At 44.1% G+C, this 24,955-nt stretch overlaps 1 protein-coding gene across 1 annotated transcript in view; it reads left to right on the top strand.

The window, feature by feature from the left end:
• LOC120940782 (cytidine monophosphate-N-acetylneuraminic acid hydroxylase-like) overlaps positions 1-24,955 on the top strand; it is a 241,566-nt gene that overhangs the window by 207,531 nt on the left and 9,080 nt on the right. Inside the window, exons 10-12 of the mRNA XM_040353817.1 lie at positions 15,822-15,962; positions 17,739-17,913; positions 20,055-20,171. Coding sequence (XP_040209751.1) covers positions 15,822-15,962; positions 17,739-17,913; positions 20,055-20,171 — 433 coding nt within the window. The remainder of the gene's footprint in view (positions 1-15,821; positions 15,963-17,738; positions 17,914-20,054; positions 20,172-24,955) is intronic.

The raw sequence follows: 24,955 nt of genomic DNA, 5'->3' as shown, positions 1-24,955 counted from the left end.
CAATTGCTTAGTTGCGCCGGCGTATCGACTTTTCTGTATTCAGAAAGCTCGATACGCCGACTGCAGCCTAAGATATGACTGGCATAAGGCTCTTATGCCGTCGTATCGTAGGCTGCATTCTTACGATGGCCGCTAGGTGGCGTTCCTGTAGTGGTCAGCGTAGAGTATGCAAATTGCATACTCACGCCGATTCACAACCGTACGCGCGCCCTGCGTTCGCATTTTACGTCGTTTGCGTTCGTCGGTTTCTGCGTAAGGCTGCTCATGCTATTAGCAAGGGCAGTCAATGCTAATTATACCCGTCGTTCCCGCGTCGCGATTTTTAAAAATTACGTAGTTTGCGTAAGTGAATCGTGAATGGCGCTGGACGCCATTTACGTTCACGTTGAAGCAAATGACGTCCTTGCGACGTCATTTAACGCAATGCACGTCGGGAAAGTTTCCCGACAGAGCATGCACACTACGTTCGGCGCGGGAACGCGCCTAATTTAAATGATCCACACCCCCTACGGGGTCATTTAAATTACGCGCGCTTACGCCGGGCAGTTTTACGGAGCGCCCGCGCAAATTACGGAGCTACTGCTTCGTGAATGAAGCGTAGCACAAGTAATTTACGGAGGCGTAGCGTTAAAACGGTACGCTGCTCCTCCGTAACAGTGCGCAGCCCTACCTGAATCTACCCCACTGTCCCTATGCAGCAGATTCAGCAGCCTTTCCCTATCATAAGTGAAGCACAGTGACAACGAGCCAGATACCATAAGATGATGCAGATATCAAAGAAATAAAGTGTGCTTCTTGAGATTTCTGAAGCAGGATACACCTAACACTGGGGTAGATTCAGGTAGGGCTGCGCACTGTTACTGAGGCGCAGCCTACCGTTTTAACGCTACGCCCTTCGTAAATTACTTCACGAAGCAGTAGCTCCGTAATTTGCGCGGGTGCTCCGTAAAACTGCCCGGCGTAAGCGCGCGTAATTTAAATGATCCCGTAGGGGGCGTGGATCATTTAAATTTGGCGTGTTCCCACGCCGAACGTAGTGCGCATGCTCCGTCGGGAAACTTTCCTGACGTGCATTGCGGTAAATGACGTCGCAAGGACGTAATTTGCTTCAACGTGAACGTAAATGGCGTCCAGCGCCATTCACGATTCACTTACGCAAACAACGTAATTTTTAAAAATCGCGGGAACGGCGGGTATACTTAGCATTGGCTGCCCCTGCTAATAGCATGAGCAGCCTTACGCAGAAACCGATGAACGCAAACGACATAAAATGCGAACGCAGGGCGCGCGTACGGTTGTGAATCGGCGTGAGTATGCAATTTGCATACTCTACGCTGACCACTACGGGAACGCCACCTAGCGGCCATCGTAAGAATGCAGCCTATGATACGACGGCATAAGAGCCTTATGCCAGTCATATCTTAGGCTGCAGTCGGCGTATCGAGCTTTCTGAATACAGAAAAGTCGATACGCCGGCGCAACTAAGCAATTGTGCTGCGTATCTATGGATACGCAGACGCAATTGCTTACTGAATCTACCCCACTGTCCCTATGCAGCAGATTCAGCAGCCTCTCCCTATCCTAATTGAAGCACAGTGACAACAAGCCAGATACCATAAGATGATGCAGATATCAAAGAAATAAAGGGGCAAATCCTCAGCCAGCGGGCGTAACGTAATTTTTCCTATTTAAGTTACACCGCCGCAAAATTTCTACCTAAGTGCCCGATCCACAAAGCACTTACCTAGAAATTTTGAGCGGTGTAACTTAAATCCGGCCGGCGCAAGGCGTTCCTCTTCTCCAGGGGGCGATTCCCATTTAAATGAGGCGCGCTCCCGCGCCAGCCGTACTGCGCATGCTCGTGACGTAATTTTCCCGACGTGCATAGCGCAAAATTACGTTATGCCGGGCTTTGTGGATCGCGACGGGACAATAAAGTTGCGTCGGGTAAAAAAAAAGATACGGCGCCAAATTTTTTTTTTAAAATGTAAAAAAAATCGCGTCGCTAGCAAGAAAGGTCTGTTTTTACAAGGTGTAAACAGTTTACACCTTGTAAAAGCAGCCCTAATTTTGCGTTTGCAAAATAAAACTTACGGAGAAAAAACGAAGCTGAAAAGCTTCGTGGATCTCCGTAAGTCCTAATTTGCATACCCGAGGCGGCATTTCGACGCGAAATGCCCCCAGCGGCAGATGCGGTACTGCATCCTAAGATCCAACAGTGTAATTCAATTACACATGTCGGATCTTCGTCCTAACTATGGGAAACTGATTCTGTGGATCAGTTCCATAGTTAGGACCAGGGATACGACGGAGTAACAGCAGTTACTCCGTCGTATCTCTTTTGAGGATTTGGCCCAAAGTGTGCTTCTTGAGATTTCTGGAGCAGGATACACCTAACACTGTCCCTATGCAGCAGATTCAGCAGCCTCTCCCTATCCTAATTGAAGCAGAGTGACGATCTGTGACGATCTGTGCTGTGTGCCTCTATCTAATATAGAGGCTGGTCACATGATGGGTCACATGCTGCACTGGCCAATCACAGCCATGCCATAAGTAGGCATGGCTGTGATCAGTTCCCAGTCACAGTAGTAAAACGAATGGCGATTGGCTGCCGTGCAGCGCGCCAAAACATACCCGAACTCCGAACCCGAACCCGGACTTTTTCCAACTATTCAGGTTCGGGTTCGGGAAAAACCCAAAGTCCGTACCGAACCCGAACTTTACAGTTCGGGTTCGCTCAACCCTAACCCACTTTTCACTCCTCACACTTGCATCCCAGAATTATTTTAGAGACATTATTTATTTATTGAGGTGTTGATGTTTATTACTATGAGCTCTGATTGCTTTATCATTATTTGTTATACAAGATTTTTATTCGCCCTGGATATCGTTTTTCACAGTTGCATTTTGAAGGCTGTTTTTGCTTTTTGCACGTTTTGGTTTCTACTGCCATCTTGTGCACAGTTTTAGTATTACTTTCTACTTTATAACCTGTGGCACATCGGTCACACTACGGTCCTATAACAGAGCAGCATCATTCATTGTACACAAAGACAGAACAGCGTTGCACATCTACCAGCTTTAGTGAGCGCGTACGTGGCAGAATCTCTCTCTTACAATGCTAATCTAGAATACATTTATATAAGTAAAACCTGAAAAAATATAACATGTCATTAAGGTATCTCTAAAAATAACAATAAATAAACTTACAGTTGTAAAATAAGGGCAATGTGCATGTTTTTGAATAAACAATTACTATTGCTTTACCTTCGAATCACCAACAAAAAAGACCAATTTCTTGAACTTGGAAAGTGCCTCACACTGATCGACAATTGGATGACCGATAGCTCCCTCAAACTTAACGGAGCGAAAACAGAACTACTCATCCTTCACGCAAATAAAAAATCCATTGCTAGGACCACATGGACACCACCCACCATCCTCGGACAAACCATCGCACCAAGCAAAAAAATCAAAAGTCTCGGAGTCATCTTCGACTCAGACATGACGATGGATGCACAAATAGGATCAGTCGTCAGCAGCTCTCATCATCTGCTCCGCATGCTACGTAGACTCATCCCCTTTATCCCGAAAGAAGACACGGCAGTAGTTGTCGGAACAATCATCAACTCACGACTCGACTACGCAAACTCCCTCTACTTAGGGCTACCAAAATACCAGATGGCGCGTCTACAAGTCGTCCAGAACACGGCAGCCAGACTGGTAACAGGTAAAAAGCCGTGGGAATCAGTCGCCCCAGTCTTGAGGTCCCTCCACTGGCTGTCCGTACAGGACAGGGTGACGTTCAAGACGCTCTGCCTCACCCACAAATGTTCACAGGGAAAAGCTCCTCAATACTTATGCGAGAAAATAAAACCGTACGTCACCAAGCGCATGCTTCGGTCAACCAACCAAAACCTTCTCCAAATTCCTAAATCCCGCTACAAATCGAAAGGAGAACGAAGATTCTCGGTCCAAGGACCACGGCTCTGGAATGCTCTACCCACGACCATCCGCTTGGAAGAAAACCATCGGGCATTCAGGAAAAAGCTAAAGACCCACCTCTTCTGAAAGATCTGTACTACTCTGGATGACAAGCGCCTTGAGGCGATTAAGTTCGCATTTGCTGCGCTATACAAGTTACTCACTCACTCACTCACTCATGGAGTAAATACATGACTCTTAATGGAAAGTATGCTGGATCTTTTAATAATTAGCCCAGTGCTACCCTTAAGTTTTCTGTAACTATGATAATCCATAGTTAAACTGTTCAGGTCTATTTAATGACGTGTTCGGGTCTATTTACTGACGTGTTCAGGTCTATTTACTGCTTAGCAGGTGCCCGAAGAAAGAATCTTCACAGATATAGTCAAAATATAAAGCTCACCTGCTGTACTAAAATCTGAAAATCAGCCTTTTGTGTTTACCCGATTAAAAATATAAAAACATACATTTCATTTTTAGTACTGTACTTGACAAATAAAAAAATTAAATGTATTCCACTTGATTTAATTTTACAGCCCAGCTCTGGGCACCGTACAACCCCCCAGAGCAGTGTTTCTCAACCGGGGTTACGCAAAACCCTAGGATTCCGTGAGAGGTCCCCAGGAGTTCCACCACGATCTGCCATTCATCACAAGCAGAGGAACAGTGGGCCACTGACATCATTCATTGTCTCGTTCTGATCACAGCCACCCCCCCCCCCATCCCAGGTGCCTGTATGTGAATGTGACATCACTCGGGCGGGCATGAATCAGGCATTCCAGCAGCATTCAGGGCATTCTATGCATTCCAGCAGCTTCCCTGAGCCATAGCTCCCAACTGTCCCTGATTTCGAGGGAATGTCCCTGATTTGGAGCAATGTCCCTCTTTCCTCCTCCTTTGTCCCTCATTTTGGTCTCATCTATATAGTTGTATTTAAAATGCACTACTTATCTATTAAAAAACTGTTTTACAATGCTAAACCATTCACCCATTTTCTAAATTGCTGCATTTGTAAATTCCAAAAGCCAACATAAAGGAATAGTAGTGCTAAAAAAGCACTTGCAGGTTTAACCAATAGTTTTTTTCATGCAATTCTCCTTGACTATGGTATAACATAAATTAACCCTTATCTGCTAAGACCCACATTTTACTCAACCTTTACCTTTAATAAATAACTGAGACCACCACTGTAATTTTGGAGTAAAAAACTGGCCGTAGCAGCCTCCATTTATTTTAAATAACCTTTTTTAAATATTAAATAACATTAAATAACATTTTTCACACATAAATATATGTATACCTGAGATACAACTTTAACACTACTGGTGCTGGACTTTGCAGGCACATTAACACCACTTGTAACCATTCTAAACCTTTTGAGCACTGCGGTACCTAACTCTGGTCTTAGGCCTCAAGCCGACAAACTGACTCAGACGACAAACTGACCGCAGTGCCCCCATTAACCAACTTCCCAGCTACACCTTGGTAGACTGGACTAACAGCCCCTTCAGAACCCATACCACCTCTGGGTAATGGCATCCACTTTAGGGTAATTTCTTCTCCTGCAAAGTCCAAAACACCCGCCGCTGCCACGACATTGTACTGTGCTGTTTTCTCCTGGCCCCCTGTACTGTGACATTTTCTCCTGACCCCTTGTACTGTGCTGTTTTCTCCTGGCCCCCTGTACTGTGCTGTATACTCCTGGCACCCTGTACTGTGCTGTTCTGTTCTCTCCTGGCCCCCTATACTATCCTGTTCCCTCCTGGCCCCCTACACTGTGCTGTTCCACCTTGGCCCCCTGTACTGTGCTGTTCCACCTTGGCCCTCTGTACTGTCCTGTTCCCTCCTGGCCCCCTGTACTATCCTGTTCCTTCCTGGCCTTCCTGTACTGTTCCCACCTTCCCCTTGTACTGCTCCCTTCTGGCCCACTTATGCTATTTTCTCCTGGCCCCCTGTACTCTGCTGTTTTCTCATGGTCCTCTGTACTGTGTTATTCTGTCCTGGTCCCCTGTACGGTGTTGTTCTTTCCTGGCCCCATGTATTGTGTTGTTCTTTCCTGCCCCCTTGTACTGTGCTGTTTTCTCCTTGCCCCCTGTACTGTGCTGTTCTCTCCTGGCCCCCTGTACTGTGCTGTTCTCTCCTGGCCCCCCTGTACTGTGTTTTTCACTCGTGGCCCTATGTACTGTGCTGTTCTCTCCTGGCCCCCCTGTACTGTGCTGTTCTCTCCTGGCCCCCCTGTACTGTGCTGTTCCCTCCTGGCCCCAATGTACTGTACTGTTCCCTCCTGGTCCCCCTGTACTGTTCCCTTCTGTACCCCTTATGCTGCCCCCCCCTGGCCCCCTGTACTGTCCTGTTCTCTCTTGCCCCCCTGTACTGTGCTGTTCTCTCCTCGCTCCCTCTACTGTGCTGTTCTCTCCTGGGCCCCCATGTACTGTGCTATTCTCTCCTGTCATCCTGTACTGTGCTGTTCTCTCCAGACCCCCTGTAATGTGCTGTTCCTTCCTGGCCCCCCTGTACTGTGCTGTTCCCTCCTGGCCCTCCTGTACTGTTTGCTGAGACGATATTGCGTGGTTGCAAAAGGTCTCGATGATTATGAGGTTTGTTTTGAGATGGCATTGTGTGGTTGCAAGGGTCTCAACAAGTGAGGGGTTGCTGAGACGATGTTGCATTTTGCAATGGTCTCAAATGAGTGTCAGGCTGCTGAGTCGATATTGAGTTTTGCAATGGTTTCAAATGAGTGTCAGGCTGCTGAGATGACTTTGTATGGCTGCAAGGGTCTGAACGAGTGTCAGGTTGCTGAGACAATATTGTGTTTGCAATGGTCTCAAATGAGTGTGAGGTTGCTAAGATGACTTTGTATGGCTGCAAAGGTCTGAACGGGTGTCAGGTTGCTGAGACGAGATTGTGTGGTTGCAAAGGTCTAGACGAGTGTGAGGTAGCTGAGATGATATTACATTGTTCAAGGGTCTCAAATGAGTGTCAAGCTGCTGAGACAATATTCCCTGAAAAGTTTCTAAACTCAACTGCCTAGAAACTACTATAAATGATCCTGTGTACATGTACTGATAAGATAACAGAGGAGAGATCGGGGATCCTGTGTACATGTACTGATAAGATAACAGAGGAGAGATCAGGGGCGGCTGATAAACACCCAACTGTTCCTAAACGTCCGTTTACCAACAGCATTGTACATGAGGCCTAAGACGATTTGTCTGGCTGCAAGGGTCTCAATGAATGCCAGGTTACTGGGGTGAGACTGCAGGGTCACAAAGGTCTTTGACGAGTGGGAGGTTGCTCGAGATGGTATTGCGTGGTTTCAAGGGTCTCGACAAGGGTGTCAGGCTGCTGAGACGATTTTGCGTGGTTGCAAGGGTCTCAACAGGTGTCAGGTAGATGGGCCGAGATTGCGTGGTGGCAAAGGTTTTTTTTATTTATTTTTTCATTTTTATATATTATTTTTTTCTTTTTTTTTCTTTTTTATACATATATTTTTTTGCGTTTTTTTTTTCATTTTTATATATATTTTTGCTTTTTTTTTGCGTTTTGTAAGGGTCATGTGTTGCGTTTTGCAAGAGTCTTAACAAGGGTGCCAGGCTGCAGGTTGCAAGGTCTCAATTAATAAGAATTGGGTTACTGAGAAAGGATAGAAACATCTGGTTTGTTTGTACCTTTAAGCGAGCAGTACAAGGTAGGACAACGTCCGTTTTAATTCGTAGGTTCCGTAGGGGCCGTAGAGGCCACTAACGAACGATGTGGTAACAGATGGTAGAAAATTGATAAGACATAAAGAATGTAATAACAAATCTTACTTTGCGACAGTGGGCTATGCGAGTGAGTTCGTGGCGGACTGTGGCTGGAGTGAAACATATCTGGAAGGTGTAGCGTGATGCCGTGCATGAGGCAAAACAACGAGGTTTGGTGTAGAAAATAGAACGCGAGAAGTGCGTACAAATAATTTGTAAGCTCCACTGCGGGAATCGAACATATGGTACGGGTGACACCACGAGTGGCCACGAATTTGACATGACAAACAAAGTAACGAATCCTGCCTCGGACAGTGAATGTGCAACTGGGTTTGCTTTGAACTGAAGCGGGTGTGCAACACATCCGAAGAGTGTGGTGTGGCCGCATGCATGACGCACAGGCAATAACTTTGGTAAATAAATGAGAGAGAAGAACCGTGTACAAATCGTAAGTTCCGCTGCGGAAACTAAAACACACGGCATGGGGGAAACAACGAATGGCAAACGGTAGAAAGTATGCAATGTATCTGATACAAAACGGTTGTAAAGAGAAATGACTGATACAAATCGGTTATAAAATGCATGAAATGAATCCGATACGAATCAGTAGTAAGGAGTATTGAACTAATCTGATACAAATTGGTTGTAGATTGTATGCTACCCCTTGCTTTGAAACCGAACACCTACCAACCACCCATCCCCCCAGGTTAATCAAGTGCAGACAAGGCACCAGGTGGGTCTAATTACCACCTCAATCTGCCGAAGAACCCATACAAACAATACATGCTAATCTCTAAATGAATGAGACGGCAACCCCATGGACAGTGAATTTTATAACCAGTGAAGCCTATGGCGAGTGATATCAGACAATGACCGACAGTGGCTCGGAGGCTTGAATTTACAAATGAATCGTATGTTTAGCAGGAGGAAGTTACAAATGCGCCTGTGCTGAATGATGTTGGAACATGAGCAATAATAACTCAGAGGCAGATTTTTTACAAAAGGGATGCAGAATAGGAAGCATAACGAATTGCAACATTGCACATGATACGAAAAAGGTTTGAATAATACCAGGGCTGGTGCAAGGATTTTTGACACCCTAGGCGAAGCCTCATTTTGACGCCCCCCTCCGCGCACATGCCATTCGCTCCCCATCCGTACCCCCCACACCAGTTCCCACTCTGTACCCCCCCCACACACACCTGTCTCCCCCCACACACACCTGTCTCCCCCCCCCACACACCAGTTCCCACTGTACCCCCCCACACATCTCTGCCCCCCCCACCAGTTTCCACTCTGCCCCCCCACACACACAAATATATATATCTGCCCCCCACACACACAAACCAGTTCCCCCTCTGTACACAGTGCAATGCACAGTAAACTTAAAAGCAGAGTACATTTTTTAATTATTGTGACTGGGTGCAGGATGCTGCAGCACTGAGCGTCCTGCCTGTGCTTACACTAATATACCTAATAATCCGCGCTGCTGCCCGTCTGTCTCCTCTTCTCACATTCTCACTACAGATCCCCAAGCAACCATGAGGAGAGGGGGGGGGGAATCGGACATCGCGGCAAGCCCGGATTTGCATGCAGGGCTTCAGACACCATCTCACCCGCCCTGGCTGCTTCATCTTCCACTGACCACCATCAATCAAGCAGCACTTCCGGCCAGCTGCTGTCCCGGCTCTCTCCCCTCATCTCACTGCCGCTGCTACGGTCAGCACTGCACCTAAGAAAAGCGCTGTGGTGATGTCTCCACAGGCGCAACCGCCCCCTAGGCTGGCGCCTAGGCTGCCGCTCCCCCTACCCTGGCGCTCTAGGCAGCCGCCTGACTTGCCTATGCCTAGCGCCGGCCCTGAATACTACCTGCGACAGTAAGCGGGAACCGCCGACGAAGACCATGAAGGGTGAAGCTGCAATGCACTTGCGATTAAATGCGCAGACTCACGGACATGAGGTGAGCTGGGAAGAGTCGGCCCAGTGACGTGTAGTACCGCACACTGAACCGACAAAGAGCATACGTGAGTGGGCTGCTTAGATACCCTCTGGGCTCCTCCCATAAACTCAGGCCACCATATTGGCCTTCTAATTTATCTGACATTGGCACTGGATATCTTAAAGTGGAGGTTCACCCAAAAAAAAAATTTTTAACAGTAGATTGGGCCTAATTACGTGAAGCATAATCGGGTGTTTTGATTAAAATCAATGCAGTACTTACCTTTTTTGAGATAGATGTTCTCCCGCCGCTTCCGGGTATGGGCTGCGGGACTGGGCGTTCCTATTTGATTGACAGCCTTCCGACCATCACATACAGCGCGTCACCAGTTTCCGAAAGTAGCCGAACGTCAGTGCGCAGGCGCCGTATAGCGCCGCACCGACGTTCGGCAACTCGTGACGCGCTGTATGCGACCGTCGGAAGGCTGCCAATCAAATAGGAACGCCCAGTCCCGAAGACCATGCCCGGAAGCGGCGGGAGAACATCTATCTCAAAAAAGGTAAGTACTGCATTGATTTTAATCAAAACACCCGATTCTGCTTCAATCTACTGTTAATTTTTTTTTTTTTCGGGTGAGCTCCCGCTTTAATCTTGATCCACAGACCTGTGTTGAATTAGTTGTCACCCTGGTGGGGTGCCAGGCTCCTTAGCAATTGAGCCTGGCGTATGGGATGTCACAGTTTAAGTTAAGTGGTAGCTCAAGCTCCAATATCTGATTTTATATATATATATATATATATATATATATATATATATATATATATATATATATATATATATATATATATATCTAAAAGTAAAATATACACTATGAGTGTTAACCACTTCAGCCCCAGAAGGACCCTTCCTGACCAGGCCATTTTTTGCGATACGGCACTACGTCTCTTTAACTGACAATTGCACGTCGTGCGATGTTGTACTCACAAAATTTATGTCCTTTTTTTTCCCCACAAATAGAAGCTTTCTTTTGGTGGTATTTCACCTCTGCAGTTTACATTTTTTAAATCAAATGAGGAACAGGGGGGCGTGTTTTATGTAAACTAATCATGACCCCATGTAAATGACGCTTTTTTCGAATGGCGCATGAGCGTGCATGCTCAGTATCACGTCGAATTTTCAAATGAAATTACGCCCGCTCAATGCCTAGTCGACGTGAACGTAACTAACGTCCAGCCCCATTCACGGACGACTTACGCAAACGATGTAAAATACGACGCTGTTCGTACGTTTCCGACGACCATACCTAACATGACTTACCCCTGCTTTATGAGGGGTAACTTACGTAAACGACGTATCTTGATACGCCGGGCGCACGTATGTTCGTGAATCGGCGTATCTAGCTAATTAGCATATTTGACGCGGAAATATATGGAAGCGCCACCTAGTGGCCAGCGTAAATATGCACCCTAATATACGACGGCGTAGGAGACTTACGCCGCTCGTATCTAGGCAACTGTGAGGCGTATCTGATTCTATGAATCCGGCACCGAGTAGTGACGGGCCGCACTCAGAGTTACGACGGCGTATCTGGAGATACGCCAGCGTAACTCCTTTGAGAATCCGGGCCACAATATTTAGTACTTTCTGCTATTATAAATATCCCAATTTAAAAATAAAAATAAAAAATAATTTCTTCATCAGTTTAGGCCGATATGTATTCTTCTACATATTTTTGGTAAAAAAAACGCAATAAGGGTATATTGATTGGTTTGAGCAAAAGTTATAGCGCCTACAAAATAGGGGATAGATTTATGGCATTTTTAATATTATATATTTTTTTACTAGTAATCGGCTCCCGAGTGACATGGCGGGCGCGCACGCGTCCCCTAGACGACCGGGAAGCCAAGGACATCATATGACGCCCGCCCAGGATGGGAGATCCCTTCTGCGGACATAATTTGACAATTTGAGGCAGGTCAGGAGATTCCTGGGACCATGTTCTGTTCTCAGGGTTAGGCAGCTTCTGCAGGACCCCAAACAAAGCCTGGGTGCTAATGTGGATGGTTTGTTGTTCATCCTCATTTTAATCTGGTAACCCTTCTACAACTCTGGGGTTACAGTATACATCCCTGCCTTTCATGTTATGGTGCCTATTGTGCTCCCCACCACTTAAGTTTCCTATCAGTCTCAGGGATTACTTCATAATCCTTGGTGGCCTTGTACTGTTATGATTCTACAATATTTGATATCTTGTTCAGCAAGACCGATTAACTAAAATGTCTCTTATCATGGAACCTTTCTTTCCTGAATCCTGAGAGTATAGGGCTTGGACCTTCCTATGTAGACCACCTGGTCTTCCATGTGGACCTTTTTTTTGTCTAATGCCGCATACACACGACCGTTTTTCGGGTTCTAAAAAATGAAGTGTTTAAGGGTCTAGAAAAAACAAACCCGATTAATAAAACGGCCTTGCCTACAAACGATCGTGAAAAAAAAATGCTCTAGGAAAGCGCAGTGACATACAACATGTACGACGGCAGTATAAAAGGGAAGTTCCATTCGGATGGCGCCACCCTTTGGGCTGCTTTAGCTGATATCGTGTTAGTAAAAGAGGATTCGTTACTGCGTGATGAATGCGCTTACTCCATTACGAACACTAGTTTTACCAGAACGAGCGCTCCCGCCTCATAACTTGCTTCTGAGCATGCAAGTTTTTTTCACGTTGTTAAAGCCCACACATGACCATTTTTTACAACCTTAAAAACTACAACGTTAAAAACGTTGTGAAAAAATAGAGCATGTTCAAAATTTTTAATGCCCATTTTTTAGATAGTGAAAAATGCTCTGGAGCCCACACACGATCGTTTTTAATGATATTAAAAAAACAGCATTTTTTAGAACCCGAAAAACGGTGGTGTGTACGCGGCATGAGGTTAACTCTGGGGACATCATTTTTATTTTGACCATATAATGTTGTTGGTCTGTTTCTTCCTTAACCACTTGTCCACCAGCGCTGTTTCTAAACAGCAACTGGTAGGAGCGGATTTGAAAACACACTCTTGGCTCCTATAGTAACTGGGAGCTTGCTTAAAGCGGAGTTCCAACCACAATTAGCATTTTTTAAATGTATGTCCTTTCATCCTGCGTTTTTATAATATAAATCCGGTCACTTACTATTTTACAATCCGCCACCGATCCGCATAGATATTCAAAAAAGATAGTTTATAAAACTATGTCTACACCGTTGTCATTTTGCTTGTGGGCATTGTGAAGCCTACAAGCACTTACTTCCTGGAAGTCTTGGATGGGACCGCATAGCAACAGGCATTTCCAGATGAGTAAAAAAAAAAAATGTATTTTTCTTTTTTACTTTGTTAGGTCTAATGAGCACAATAATGGAAAAAAAAAATTGGGATGGAAACTCCACTTTAAATTTGATAAGCCAACTGTGGGTTTTAAGGTGGAAGTGATTCAGCCACCGAAGGTACAGCTATTGACTACTGTTTACAGCAATACAGTTAAGTGTAACATTTTTTTTAACATAGTAAAGATAAAAAACACAAATAAAAATGTTTACAGTTCCACGTCACCACATACACGCACATAAACGCATGTAACGGGTGCATATATGTGCGATAACAATGTGAAGAAGAGCACTAATTTTAGGGCCAAAATTCAACTCTAAACTGATAGGCCCGGATTCACATACACCGGCGCATAGCAATGGCGGCGTAGCCGACGTATCGCAGAGCGGCGAGCACAGTATTCACAAAGCACTTGCTCCCAAATCTACGCTGGGTTCCCTCGGCGTAAATCTTCGTAAGTGGCAGTGGGCGTGAGCCATGCTAATGAGGCGTGACCCCATGTAAATGAAGGGCCGAGCGCCATCAAGATACGAATAACGAACGGCGCATGGGCTGGCTCATGGACGTATCCCAGTGCGCATGCTCAGAATCACGTCAGAGCGAACGCCTAAGATACGTAGAATCACTGCCTATGACGTGAACGTAACCTACGCCCAGCCCTATTCACGTACTATGTAAACGACATAAAAAACGACGGCTGTGTTCCCTGGTGCAGCCATTTACATTGATACTGCTGACTTACACCTGCTTTATGAGGCTTAACTTTACGCCGGACGTACGACTTGCGTAAACCGCGTATATTAATGCGCCGGGCGCAAGTATGTTCGTGAATCGGCGTATCTCACTCATTTGCATATTAGAATCGTAAATGGGAGCGCCCCTTGCGGCCAGTGTAAATATGCACCCACGATACAACGGCGTAGGAAACTTATGTCGGTCGGATGAAGCCTAGTTTCAGGCGTATCTTGCTTTCAGAGTCAGGCGCATAGATACGACGGCGCATAGATAGACTTACGCGGCGTATCTCGAGATACGTCGGCGTAAGTGCTACGTGAATCCGGGCCATAACCTGTAAAGGCTTTTTAAAGCAGCATCTATGTACTGAAATGTGTTGCTGTTTCACGGGTGCACACAATGGTTTAAAAAAAATTTGGCATGCCGGGTAGTGGAAGGTAGAGGGTTATAAGGAGACTGACTTACAATTTTTCTGTTTGTTAAGTGCTCAAGCCTCTTGTAAACATCAGTGTATTGTACTCAACTGTATTCAAATTCCTGTTTCCCTTAATGGACTGCAAGACTATAAAAAGAATGCAGATTACCATACTTTGGAAGCTGTGACTAAAGGCAGGTGTTCCGTCAGATTATGTGACCCATCATAATTGGTAAGTGACATTTCGTTGACGCCATCTTGCTACACCTCACTCTACCATAGTAAAAATACACTGAGAAGGGGGTAAGTGGACATCTTGTTACACCCATCTGAGTTTTACATTTTTTAATAGTAGACTGAGTTGATATAGTGAAATACAGTATGTAAAACTCCATCTGACTGTTTACATGTTGAATTTTAAAAACAGCAGCAAGCCTGCTAATCTCACAGGCTTGCTAATCAGACAGAAGTTCGCTGCTTTTAAAATTCAACATGTAAACATATACACAGAGTTGTAAGTACTGTATTTCACTATATCAACTCAGTTTACTGTTAAAAAAAGTGTAAAATGTAAAACTGATGGGTTTAACAAGATATCCGCTTGCCCCCTTCTCAGTGTATCTTCACTGGGGTGTAGCAAGATGGCGGCGATGAAACCTCACTTCTGTTACCAATTCTGCCGGGTCACTATATCTGACGGAACACCGGCAGAGAGCAATGAACTAGTCATCAGTATTTCCCGGTGCGCCCCTTATGGACAGGCTGCCACTGGTGGGAAGGTTCCATTTAAAATTCCCACAGACATAGGACAGCAGTCAGAAAATATGACTGCCAAATTTTGATACAGTATTTTCCCACCTCCTAAGCTACTGGTAGCTACTTTGTACCAGGGATGGACTGGCCATTGGGACTACAGGGAGTTTCCTGGTGGGCCGATGGCTCAGTGGGCCGGCTTCAGTGACAGCGGACCGCTGCCCCCCCTCCGCTCCTCTGTCTCTCCCTCCCTGCAGCGCTCACCTGGGGGGAACAAAGAAGCAGGAGGAGGACCAGAGGAGCAGGGGGGACGACAGGGAAGCATGGGGGGAGGGGACAGACAGCTGACTCAACAGCTATGGCCTGGGAGTTTTTCACTTCTGCCTAATCTTGTCCCATAGGGACACCGAACTGATTCTTTGCCCCGGGTGAAATAATGTCTAGCTTCCCCACTGGTACTGCCTAAAAGAGTACCAGTACCAGCCGTTCTTCTCTAATAAAGTAGAACGGCTAGTGAAGGGGGAGAGGGGGCTTGGGTGGCCGGGGGAGGGGGAGTGCGGGAGTTGTCCGGCCGCCATGGGAGAGACCTGTCAAAGTGGGCCAGTCTGGATGAAGTCCAGGGCCAAATTTCTGTCCCAGTCCAGCCCTGCTTTGTACCGATTTCCTTCCCATTTATCTAATACTGCTGTATTGAGTAAACCAGAAACATGTGCACAGTATAGTTATATAGTTCTACATTTATTAGTCAGCCTGAGGACATGACATGCAGTTGTTATACAATCACATTATATTTTCAAAAGTGAAGGAACAGATTTATCTTCGTATATTTTATACATTCACAACCCTGCTTTCCTGTGATCCATCAATGTTATTTATATTCATTGCAGGTATATTAAAGAGACAAACATTAAAAATGATGCTGCAACATTGAATCAGCTGATAACTAAAATGTCAAATGTTATTACCTGGACTCCAAAGCCAGGAGCAGTGATGGACGTTGGCAGGGTATTAAAGGACCCAAGTGACAGGTAATGAATATGCAATATTTGCCTTATCTTTATTAAATAAATATAGTAAACAGAGTTTATGCCCCAAAAAAAGTTTCACTAGGCTCAAGTAAAAAGCTCAGAAAATTATCTCAGTATTTGCAAATAATCCACTTGATGGTATCCAAATACTTTAGTAGACTATGTTTAAATGGTTGAGATTGAATGGGCTATGTAAAGCTTAGAGTGTTACTAAACCTAAAAACATGTTTTTACCTTAATGCATTGTTTGCATTAAGGTAAAAAAAGTTTTCAATTTTTCTGTGCCCCCCTTCCCCTGTGTGAAGATTAAAAGAGGGAAGAAGAGATCAGCGCTGTGCACGGCTGCATCTATTCTCCCCTTGCTTCCTCTTCACACAACACTCGAGGAGCAGCAGGAGCCATTGGCTCTTGCTGCTGTCAATCAAATGCAGTGAAGAGGAAGTGGGGGTCCGCCTAAGTCCCACTGTGTAAGTCTATGGAGCGTGATTCTATAGACACACAGGTCGGGAGCGCGCAGAAAACGTTTCTCCACATAGCAAGCGGCTGGCTATGGTGGACATAAAAAGAAGAGGAGGAGCCAAGATCGCCGCTGGGGACCTTGGAAGAGGATTGAGGCCACTCTCTACAATACCACTGTGTGGTATAACATGTTTTTTTTTAAATCTGACTTTAGTAACACTTTTTTGAAGTTGTTATTTTAGTTAAATTATATTTTGTTCTTATTTTTGGTTCTTATTTTTAGTTCTACTGTGCATAAAGATGTAATAATACTCTACTTATCTATCTTGATCCTGTGAAGCATTCCCCTTCCTCCTCCTCCTCCTCCTCTTTTCATCTTTAGTAGTGAATGGTGTCCTTAGTTGCTGGATGCTAAGCTTACGCTGCCAAAGACCAGTGTTTTCTGACATTGCCCATATTTAAAGCATACTATGTGGTGCTTAGCATTAACACAGCCATTTTGAATATTCCCTGTAATGTATCTAATATGTGTATTTCCAATGATTGTAAGCTCAGTCTTGTTGCCACAATCTGGAAAATACCACATCAAAACCACTAGACCAAGCTGATGCTCATAGGAAAAACGTGTAGTAGGCAAATTACAGGTTATTTTTCACGATGGCTTTGTGAATGCTAAGGCATTTGCACAGCAACTTTTTTTTAATAGTCCCCGATCTATAATGACACCAGTGGTGGCTGGTGCTAAACTTTTTTTGGGGGAGGGGGGGCGGCAAACAAACCCCCTCCCCAGGTCTGCACTCAGCCCTCCATGGTGCCCTGCACTCAGCCCCTTTCTGGGCTTTTCCTCCAGGCCAACCTGAACTGCCTTCTGGTCTGATTGGCCAGGAGGCGAAGCCAGAATATTGATTTTCTAGTGTCACAAATAGTTGGGTTTCAGGGCGCAGAGCCCAACCTTTTTCAGGCCAATTGGAGCATCCGGCTCTAGACCTGTGGCTTGAAAAAAAGAAAAACAGATAGTCCTTATGGACTGACCGCTCCTGAATGACACCCTGTTTTACAAATTACACCTGAGACAAAACCTTAGAATTCCCATTACAGGACTACATAGTTACTGCAAAGTACAAAACTAACTGCTGTACAGGCATACTGGACCTCTTCCACAAGTATGTGCTTTTATTCATGGGTTTCCTTTACAAGGTTGTGCTGAAAAACACTTCTAGTAATGTATGCGTTTGTAAAATAAGGACCAGGTACTTGTTTTATGTCTGTATATTCATGCATTTTGATAATTAAAAGTTCTGATTTTTCATTGGATAGAGAGGCCATTGTTGATCCACCAGAAGGTATCAAAATCTTCAAAGATTCTTGGGACTTTGGTACATACCTGGATGCCATGTCTACTTCATTTAAAGATGAGATCTTTAACTATCCATCTTGGATTAAGGAATATTTCACGTGGGCTGGGTTCAAAGGCTATAACTTGGTTGTCAGGGTAAGTCGGTATTATCGCTATTATTTCTAAAAACTGAATTCCACATAGATATAAACAAAGGCAGCATGTATTTATTAAAATATACTGTATATATATTTAACTAATGCATATGTCTGAATTTGAGTTGGTTTCAGAATCTTATAATCTACTGCACAGTATATCTCAGGCTAGAAAAAGGAGAGCCAGCATTAGGGACCAATTGGGCTCTGTTATGTAAACATATAAGGGCCTGTTACAGGGAATACAATGCTTCTTTCATCTGGAGAGGGCACATTCATGTTGAATACATGGCCAAGAGTCAGAGCCTATTATTACATGGCTGCAGTGAGAGGACTCTGTTCTGTCCCCCTAAGGGGAGTACGCATTTTCCTGGATTCCCGCTGTACTGAGGAGTCATATGCAACAATGTAGTCACCAACATTCACTATCTCATTGGGGGGTAGCTGGGGACCCCTTCAGTTTTCCTTTTTTTGAGTTAGCCCAAGAAATTACTGCTCATCAAAAAAAATATGTTGGTGTTTTATATACATATTGAAGAAACTCCCAATAAAGTTTAGCCCTTCTTCTATGAGTTTATGTTGTTATCCCTGTCTCAGCAGCACCATATTAAAGGACTTGCATGTAGGCATAAGGGGCTGGTGATTGTGTATATGAAGCAGTCAGTGAAATTAAATGGCAGGAAGATAAGAGGGGTCTGCAGATCCTCATATGATAGGAGTCTAGCTAGTGCTTTATGTTTGATAGTTAGCAATCAGTTAGGACCGTCTTTTGCAGGATGTATAATCCTCAAGAAAAAGTGCATCTGGTACATGGAGGAAATCCATCCTTCCCTGGAAAAAAAAACCTGTATACTGTACAAAAGGGAGTAGAGTACTAAGAGAAGCCAGTGTTCTGGATCTTCCCAAATGCAAGTATGAGCAAAAACATTGGATGTTCTGGCCTAGTTTATCACCCAAAGATGTGTTCTTGGACCTTTACACCATCTTTTTTCCCCCCTGTTACAAACATGTTGTAGAAAGACACATTGGGGTTGATTTCTCTAAAAATGGAGGGTGCAAAATCTTGTGCAGCTGTGCATGGTAGACAACCAGCCTTTAGTTTGTTCAATTAGGCTTTGACAAAAAAACTGGAAGCTTGGTTTCTATGCAGGGCTGCACCATATTCTGCACTCTCCAGTTTTAGTAACTCAAACCCATTCGGACAGAAGGAGAGAGCAGAACGATGACCTCCTAAGTTTATTGTAGCTTTCTCACTGTCCATTCATATGCTGAAAACCAGACATTGACCAGGTTGTGTTGTTTGACTTCAGCAAAAAAAGTCATACCCAACCCTGGGTATGCTGTCTATTGGGGTTGTGTAAATCTCAGGACGGAAATACAAATCCTTTGGTAGATAAAACTACCATATATGTTTTTCAACTGTGTATTTAGCTGTTTGCCTGGAGTTCAACTTTAAAGCGGTGGTTCACCCTAATAAAACATTTTTTTTTTCTATCATTAAATTAGGCATAGTAGCGCGAGCTACAGTATGCCTGTATTTATTTTTTTAGCCCGGTACTCACTGTGCAATCCTAGCGAGACGATTCCGACTCCTGGGCGTTCCTATCCAGAGGCAGCATGATTGACGTGATATGACATGATATGGCGCATCACGCTTCTCCGGAAATAGCCGAAATAGGACTTTTCGCTTGACGGCGCCTGCGCATAGTCTGTGCGCAGGCGCCGTGAAGAGCCGAGACCTACTCCGGCTATCTTCGGGGAGCGTGACGTGCCACAGCCGGCCGTCAATCATGCTCCCTCTGGATAGGAACGCCCATTCCCCGCGGGGAGTCGGAATCGTCTCGCTAGGATTACACAGTGAGTACCGGGTTAAAAAAATAAATACAGGCATACTGTAGCTCGCGCTACTATGCCTAATTTAATGATGGAAAGTTGTCAATAAGGGTGAACCACCGCTTTAACTTTCTTTACTCTCCTGAGTATTTCCAAAATGTTTCTTTTACTAACTCCTTTTTTTTGTTTATTCCTCAGAAACAAAATTAATATATTCATATTAGGAAACAACCCATGACCCTATATGTCATGGTGCTAAATTCGTTGTTCATGTATTATAAAGTTGCCAGTATATTATTTTTCTTGTAGATGATTGAAACTGATGAGGACTTTGTTGACTTGCCTCGGGGCTACAACTACTTGGTAGATTTCTCAGACCTTTCTTTTCCTACTAAAAGACCAAACCGTGATCATCCTTATGAAGAAGTAAGACTTTAGTTCTGTCTTTTCAATCTTATCCTAAATGTAACCTACTGAATATAATGTTTACAGAAAAATACAAGGCATCCTCGTTTAAAGTGGTTGTAAACCCTTACATATAACCAGTGACATGACCAACATTAAGTGATACACAGAGATGAAACCAATACTCCTACATAAGTTGTAGTTGTGTATCTGCAGCCATTTCTTCTGTAAATCAATCTGAAAAGTCAGAGCAGAAAGAATTTCTTCTTAGATCGAGGAGAAGGGGGCAGGGATCTAAAAGAAAGCACTGAGCCCTAAAGTAGTAAAGGGACACCCCCCCCCCCCTTCACACAGTATAAAGAGCAAGCACAGCGATGAATATGAGTCACAGGCTGCAGTTCCCTCCCCCTTTACCGTAGAAAGAAAAATAACACTCAGTGCTCTGCTTCATGTGTGGGGTTTACAACCACTTTAAGGCTCATGCACACAGAACTTAAAAAATGCTGCTTTTTCAGGTGTTGAGAATTTGTTTTTAGGCCTGTAATGCACCTCTATGTAAGACTATGTGCCCATTCACATAGGTGTTTACAGACACCAAAAAACACTAAAGGACAAATCCAGGAGAGGAGCTGAATAGAAGAAAAAATGCAGAACGCAAAAAAGGCGTCTAAGCATGCATAAACGCTAGACATGCCTTCCAGTGACCAGAATAAACGAATATTGGCCAATGGAATGCATTAACGCCTAAATGCCAGATGCACCTAAGTGCGCCTGAACAAGTGTACACAACTCAACATTTAGCATGTTCTTTAAGCAGTTCTGACATTCAGAGGGACCTTTACAAACATCCCATGTGCATGAGGTCTTAAAGTGTAACTTTTATATTGCAAGTATTTTAACAAACGTTGTAGCAGAGTTTTACCTTTCTCTGTTGTGAAAAAAGTTCTTGCACTATATGCCTACAAGACGGATTCCTGAATGTGAGGGTCTGCACCCATTATAATCACCTGGTGCACTTTCAGTGTTCCAGTAAGGAAAGCTGCAGGGTTTGCATCCCTGTAGAAGTAATTAGACTTTAGGACGTATCTGACTAAAAATGAAATTCCTATTGCAGAGGATGCCTAAAATGTTACGTGTGTCTTAGGGCAGACATAAGAGAAAAGCAGTCAGTCACCCACACAAGCAGAAAATTACACTTCTAAGGATGTTCTGTACATAAACTGTGTACAGGACGCCTCCAGGTTGCATTGAATTCTGCAGTGAAATTCAGATTGAAATCAAAAGGTAATTTTTAGTAACATTAAATTACAAAATGCCGTGTTGGCAATTTTAAAGACTAGAATTATTGTTATTATTTTTTAACAAAAGTGAAATTACTCTTTAAGCAGCCAGCTAGAACGCTATTCTCAGTCACTGAATTTAGTAATTGTAGATATGATCTGACTTTGTTTAAAAGCATTTTGCATTTCAGCTTTACTCTCTGCATTGTGTTATTGATTAAGCTTGTTGACAGGTGTTGTGATATATCATTTTGATGTTCCACACCACATGCTTTCTGCCATTCAGTCCTAGGTACTGGATCACAGCTCACCTCAGTCGCCCATAACATATAAACAATAAAAGGAAGGAATTCATAAGCAACACAGACAGTCTACCTAAAATGCTACTCCTGAAATGTTTCACATAAATAAGAATTTGACGCAAAGTATGGATAATTTAACATCACCAGGACCAGATGGCTTGCACCCGAGAGTACTTAGGGAACTCAGTCAAGTACTTGCCAGACCAATGTTCCTAATTTTTACTGACAGTCTATTGACTGGAATGGTACCAGCTGATTGGAGAAAATCCAATGTAGCACCAATATTTTAAAAGGGCTCAAAATACATCCCTGGGAATTACAGACCAGTTAGCCTAACATCAATAGTATGCAAGCTCTTAGAGGGGATAAGGGACTATATACAATATTTTAGTAATGAGAACAGTATCATTAGCAGTAATCAGCATGGGTTCTTGCCAAACCAATCTATTAACCTTCTATGAGGAGGTGAGTTGCCATCTAGATAAAGGAAGGCCCGTTGACGTGGTGCATCTGGATTTTGCAAAAGCATTTGACACAGTTCCCCATAAACGTTTACTGTACAAAATAAGGTCAGTTGGCATAAACCATAGGGTGAGTACATAGATTAAAAACTGGCTACAAGGGCGAGTTCAGAGGGTGGTGATAAATGGGGAGTACTTGGAATGGTTAGGTGTGGGTAGTGGGGCCCCCAGGGTTCTGTGTGCAGTTTTTTTTGTTCATAAACGACCTGGCGGATGGGGTTAACAGTGCAATATCTGTATTTGCAGACAATACTAGCTAAGCAGGGCAATAACTTCTTCATAGAATGTGGAAACTTTGCAAAAAGATCTGAACAAAGGAATGGGGTGGGCAACTACATGGCAAATGAGGTTCAATGTAGAAAAATGTAAAATAATGCATTTGGGTGGCAAAAATACGAATGCAATCTATACATAGGGGGGAAAACCTCTGGGGGATTCTAGGATGGAAAAGGACCTAGAAGATGATAGGCTCAGCAATGGCATGAACTTATTCTCTCTGGAGAAGAGACGCTTGAGAGGGGATATGATTTCAATTTACAAATACCGTACGGGTGACCCCACAATAGGGATAAAACTTTTTTGTGGAAGGGAGTTTAACAAGACACGTGTCCACTCATTAAAATTAGAAGAAAAGAGGTTTAACCACTTGCCCACCGGGTTAATTCTGGCACTTCTCTCCTTCATGTGAAAATCACAATTTTTTTGCTAGAAAATTAATCAGAACCCCCAAACATTATATATTTTTTTTTAGCAGACATCCTAGGGAATAAAATGGCAGTCATTGCAATACTTTTTGTCACACCGTATTTGCGCAGCGGTCTTACAAGCGCACTTTTTTTGGATAAAAATCACTTTTTTGAATTAAAAAATAAGACAACAATACATTTTGCCCAATTTTTTTATATATTGTGAAAGATAATGTTACGCCGAGTAAAATGATACCCAACATGTCACGCTTAAAAATTGCGCCCGCTCGTGGCATGGCGTCAAACTTTTACCCTTAAAAATCTCGATAGGCGACGTTTAAAAAATTCTACAGGTTGCATTTTTTGAGTTGCAGAGTAGGTCAAGGGCTAGAATTATTGCTCTCACTCTAACGATCGCGGCGATACCTCACTTGTGTGGTTTGAATACCGTTTTCATATGCGGGCGCTACTCGCGTATGCGTTTGCTTCTGTGCGCGAGCTCGTCGGGACGGGGCGCTTTAAAAAAAAAATTTTGGTTTTCTTATTTATTTTTATTTAGTTTTATAATTTTTTACACTGAAAAAAAAAAATTGATCACTTTTATTCCTATTACAAGGAATGTAAACATCCCTTGTAATAGAAAAAAGCATGACAGGTCCTCTTAAATATGAGATCTGGGGTCAAAAAGACCTCAGATCTCATAATTAGACTTAAATGCAAAAAAAAAAAAAAAAAAAAATGTCATTTTTTCAAATGACAAAAAAAAAAAATGTTTCTTTGAGGCCTCGTACACACGACAGAGATTCTCGGCAGAATTCACCGAGAAACTCGGTCAAAACCCGGATTCTGCCGAGAATCTCTGTCGTCTGTACAGTTTTGGCTCGATGGAGCCGCCGAGGAACTCGACGAGAAAATAGAGAACATGTTCTCTATTTTCTCGTTGTCCTCGTTCTTCTATGGGAGAAGCCGGCCCGCCGAGCTCCTCGGCGGCTTCATCCCAAAACTCGACGAGGAACTCGACGTGCCAAGCACGTCGAGTTCCTCTGTCGTGTGTACGGGGCCTCAGAGGCTGGGCGGGACTGACGTTTTGACGTCACTTCCGCCCAGCAGAGCTATGAGGACGGGTGAAGGAGATTTCTCCTTCAGTCCCGTCCCCGCTCAGCTGCCGGACACATCCGATCCCCTCCGCCGCTACCGACGGCTCCGGTAAGCGGCGGAGGGCGCGGGAGAGCGGCGGGAGGGGGGGCCCCTCTCCCGCCACCGATAACGGTGATCTCGCGGCGAATCCACCGCGGAGACCGCCGTTATCGTGTACACCACCGCCCCCTGAAAAGATGAATATCTCGGTTGTGGCAGCAGCTGCTGCCGTTATCGAGATATTCAACTTTAAAAAGAGGACGTCTTTTTGATATGAGGCGGTGGTAAGAGCAGAAAAGGACATGAAATTCCCTTTCACAGACGGTGGTCTCATCGGGGGGCATCAATGGTTTCAAGAAACTATTAGATAAGCACCTGAACGACCACAACATACAGGGATATACAAGGTAATACTCACATATAATCACACACATAGGTTGGACTTGATGGACTTGTGTCTTTTTTCAACCTCACCTACAATGTAACTATATGTAACTATTTAACATTTTATACATGGGTACATTGTAACAGCTTGGGCCACCTCTCACCTCATTCAAACAAATAATGCTTTGCAAAGCATTCTCTGAAAGGTCCCGTGCCAAGTGGATGACCTCTTCTGTTCAGTAAGCAGCATGGCAACCGTTCGGCACAGCACCTGGAAACTAGTTAAGGTCACTGGAGTAGCAGGTGATTTCAAGCTTGGATCCCACAGGTATAGTATATGCACATTTACATTGGTCCAAGCTGTATAAAATACAGTCTCATGTACAGTACAATGTACAATAATGTGGTAGAATTGCATTCCTTACAGGGAAACTATAATAGTTTTGGGGTCATTTTATTTTAATTCGTTAAAGCTTGTTATGTTTTTTTGTTATT

The sequence above is a fragment of the Rana temporaria genome, chromosome 5 (assembly GCF_905171775.1).
Source record: "Rana temporaria chromosome 5, aRanTem1.1, whole genome shotgun sequence".
Lineage (NCBI taxonomy): Eukaryota > Metazoa > Chordata > Amphibia > Anura > Ranidae > Rana > Rana temporaria.
Note: the sequence above shows the minus strand (reverse complement) of the source record. Positions and strands in the feature narration are given on the sequence as shown.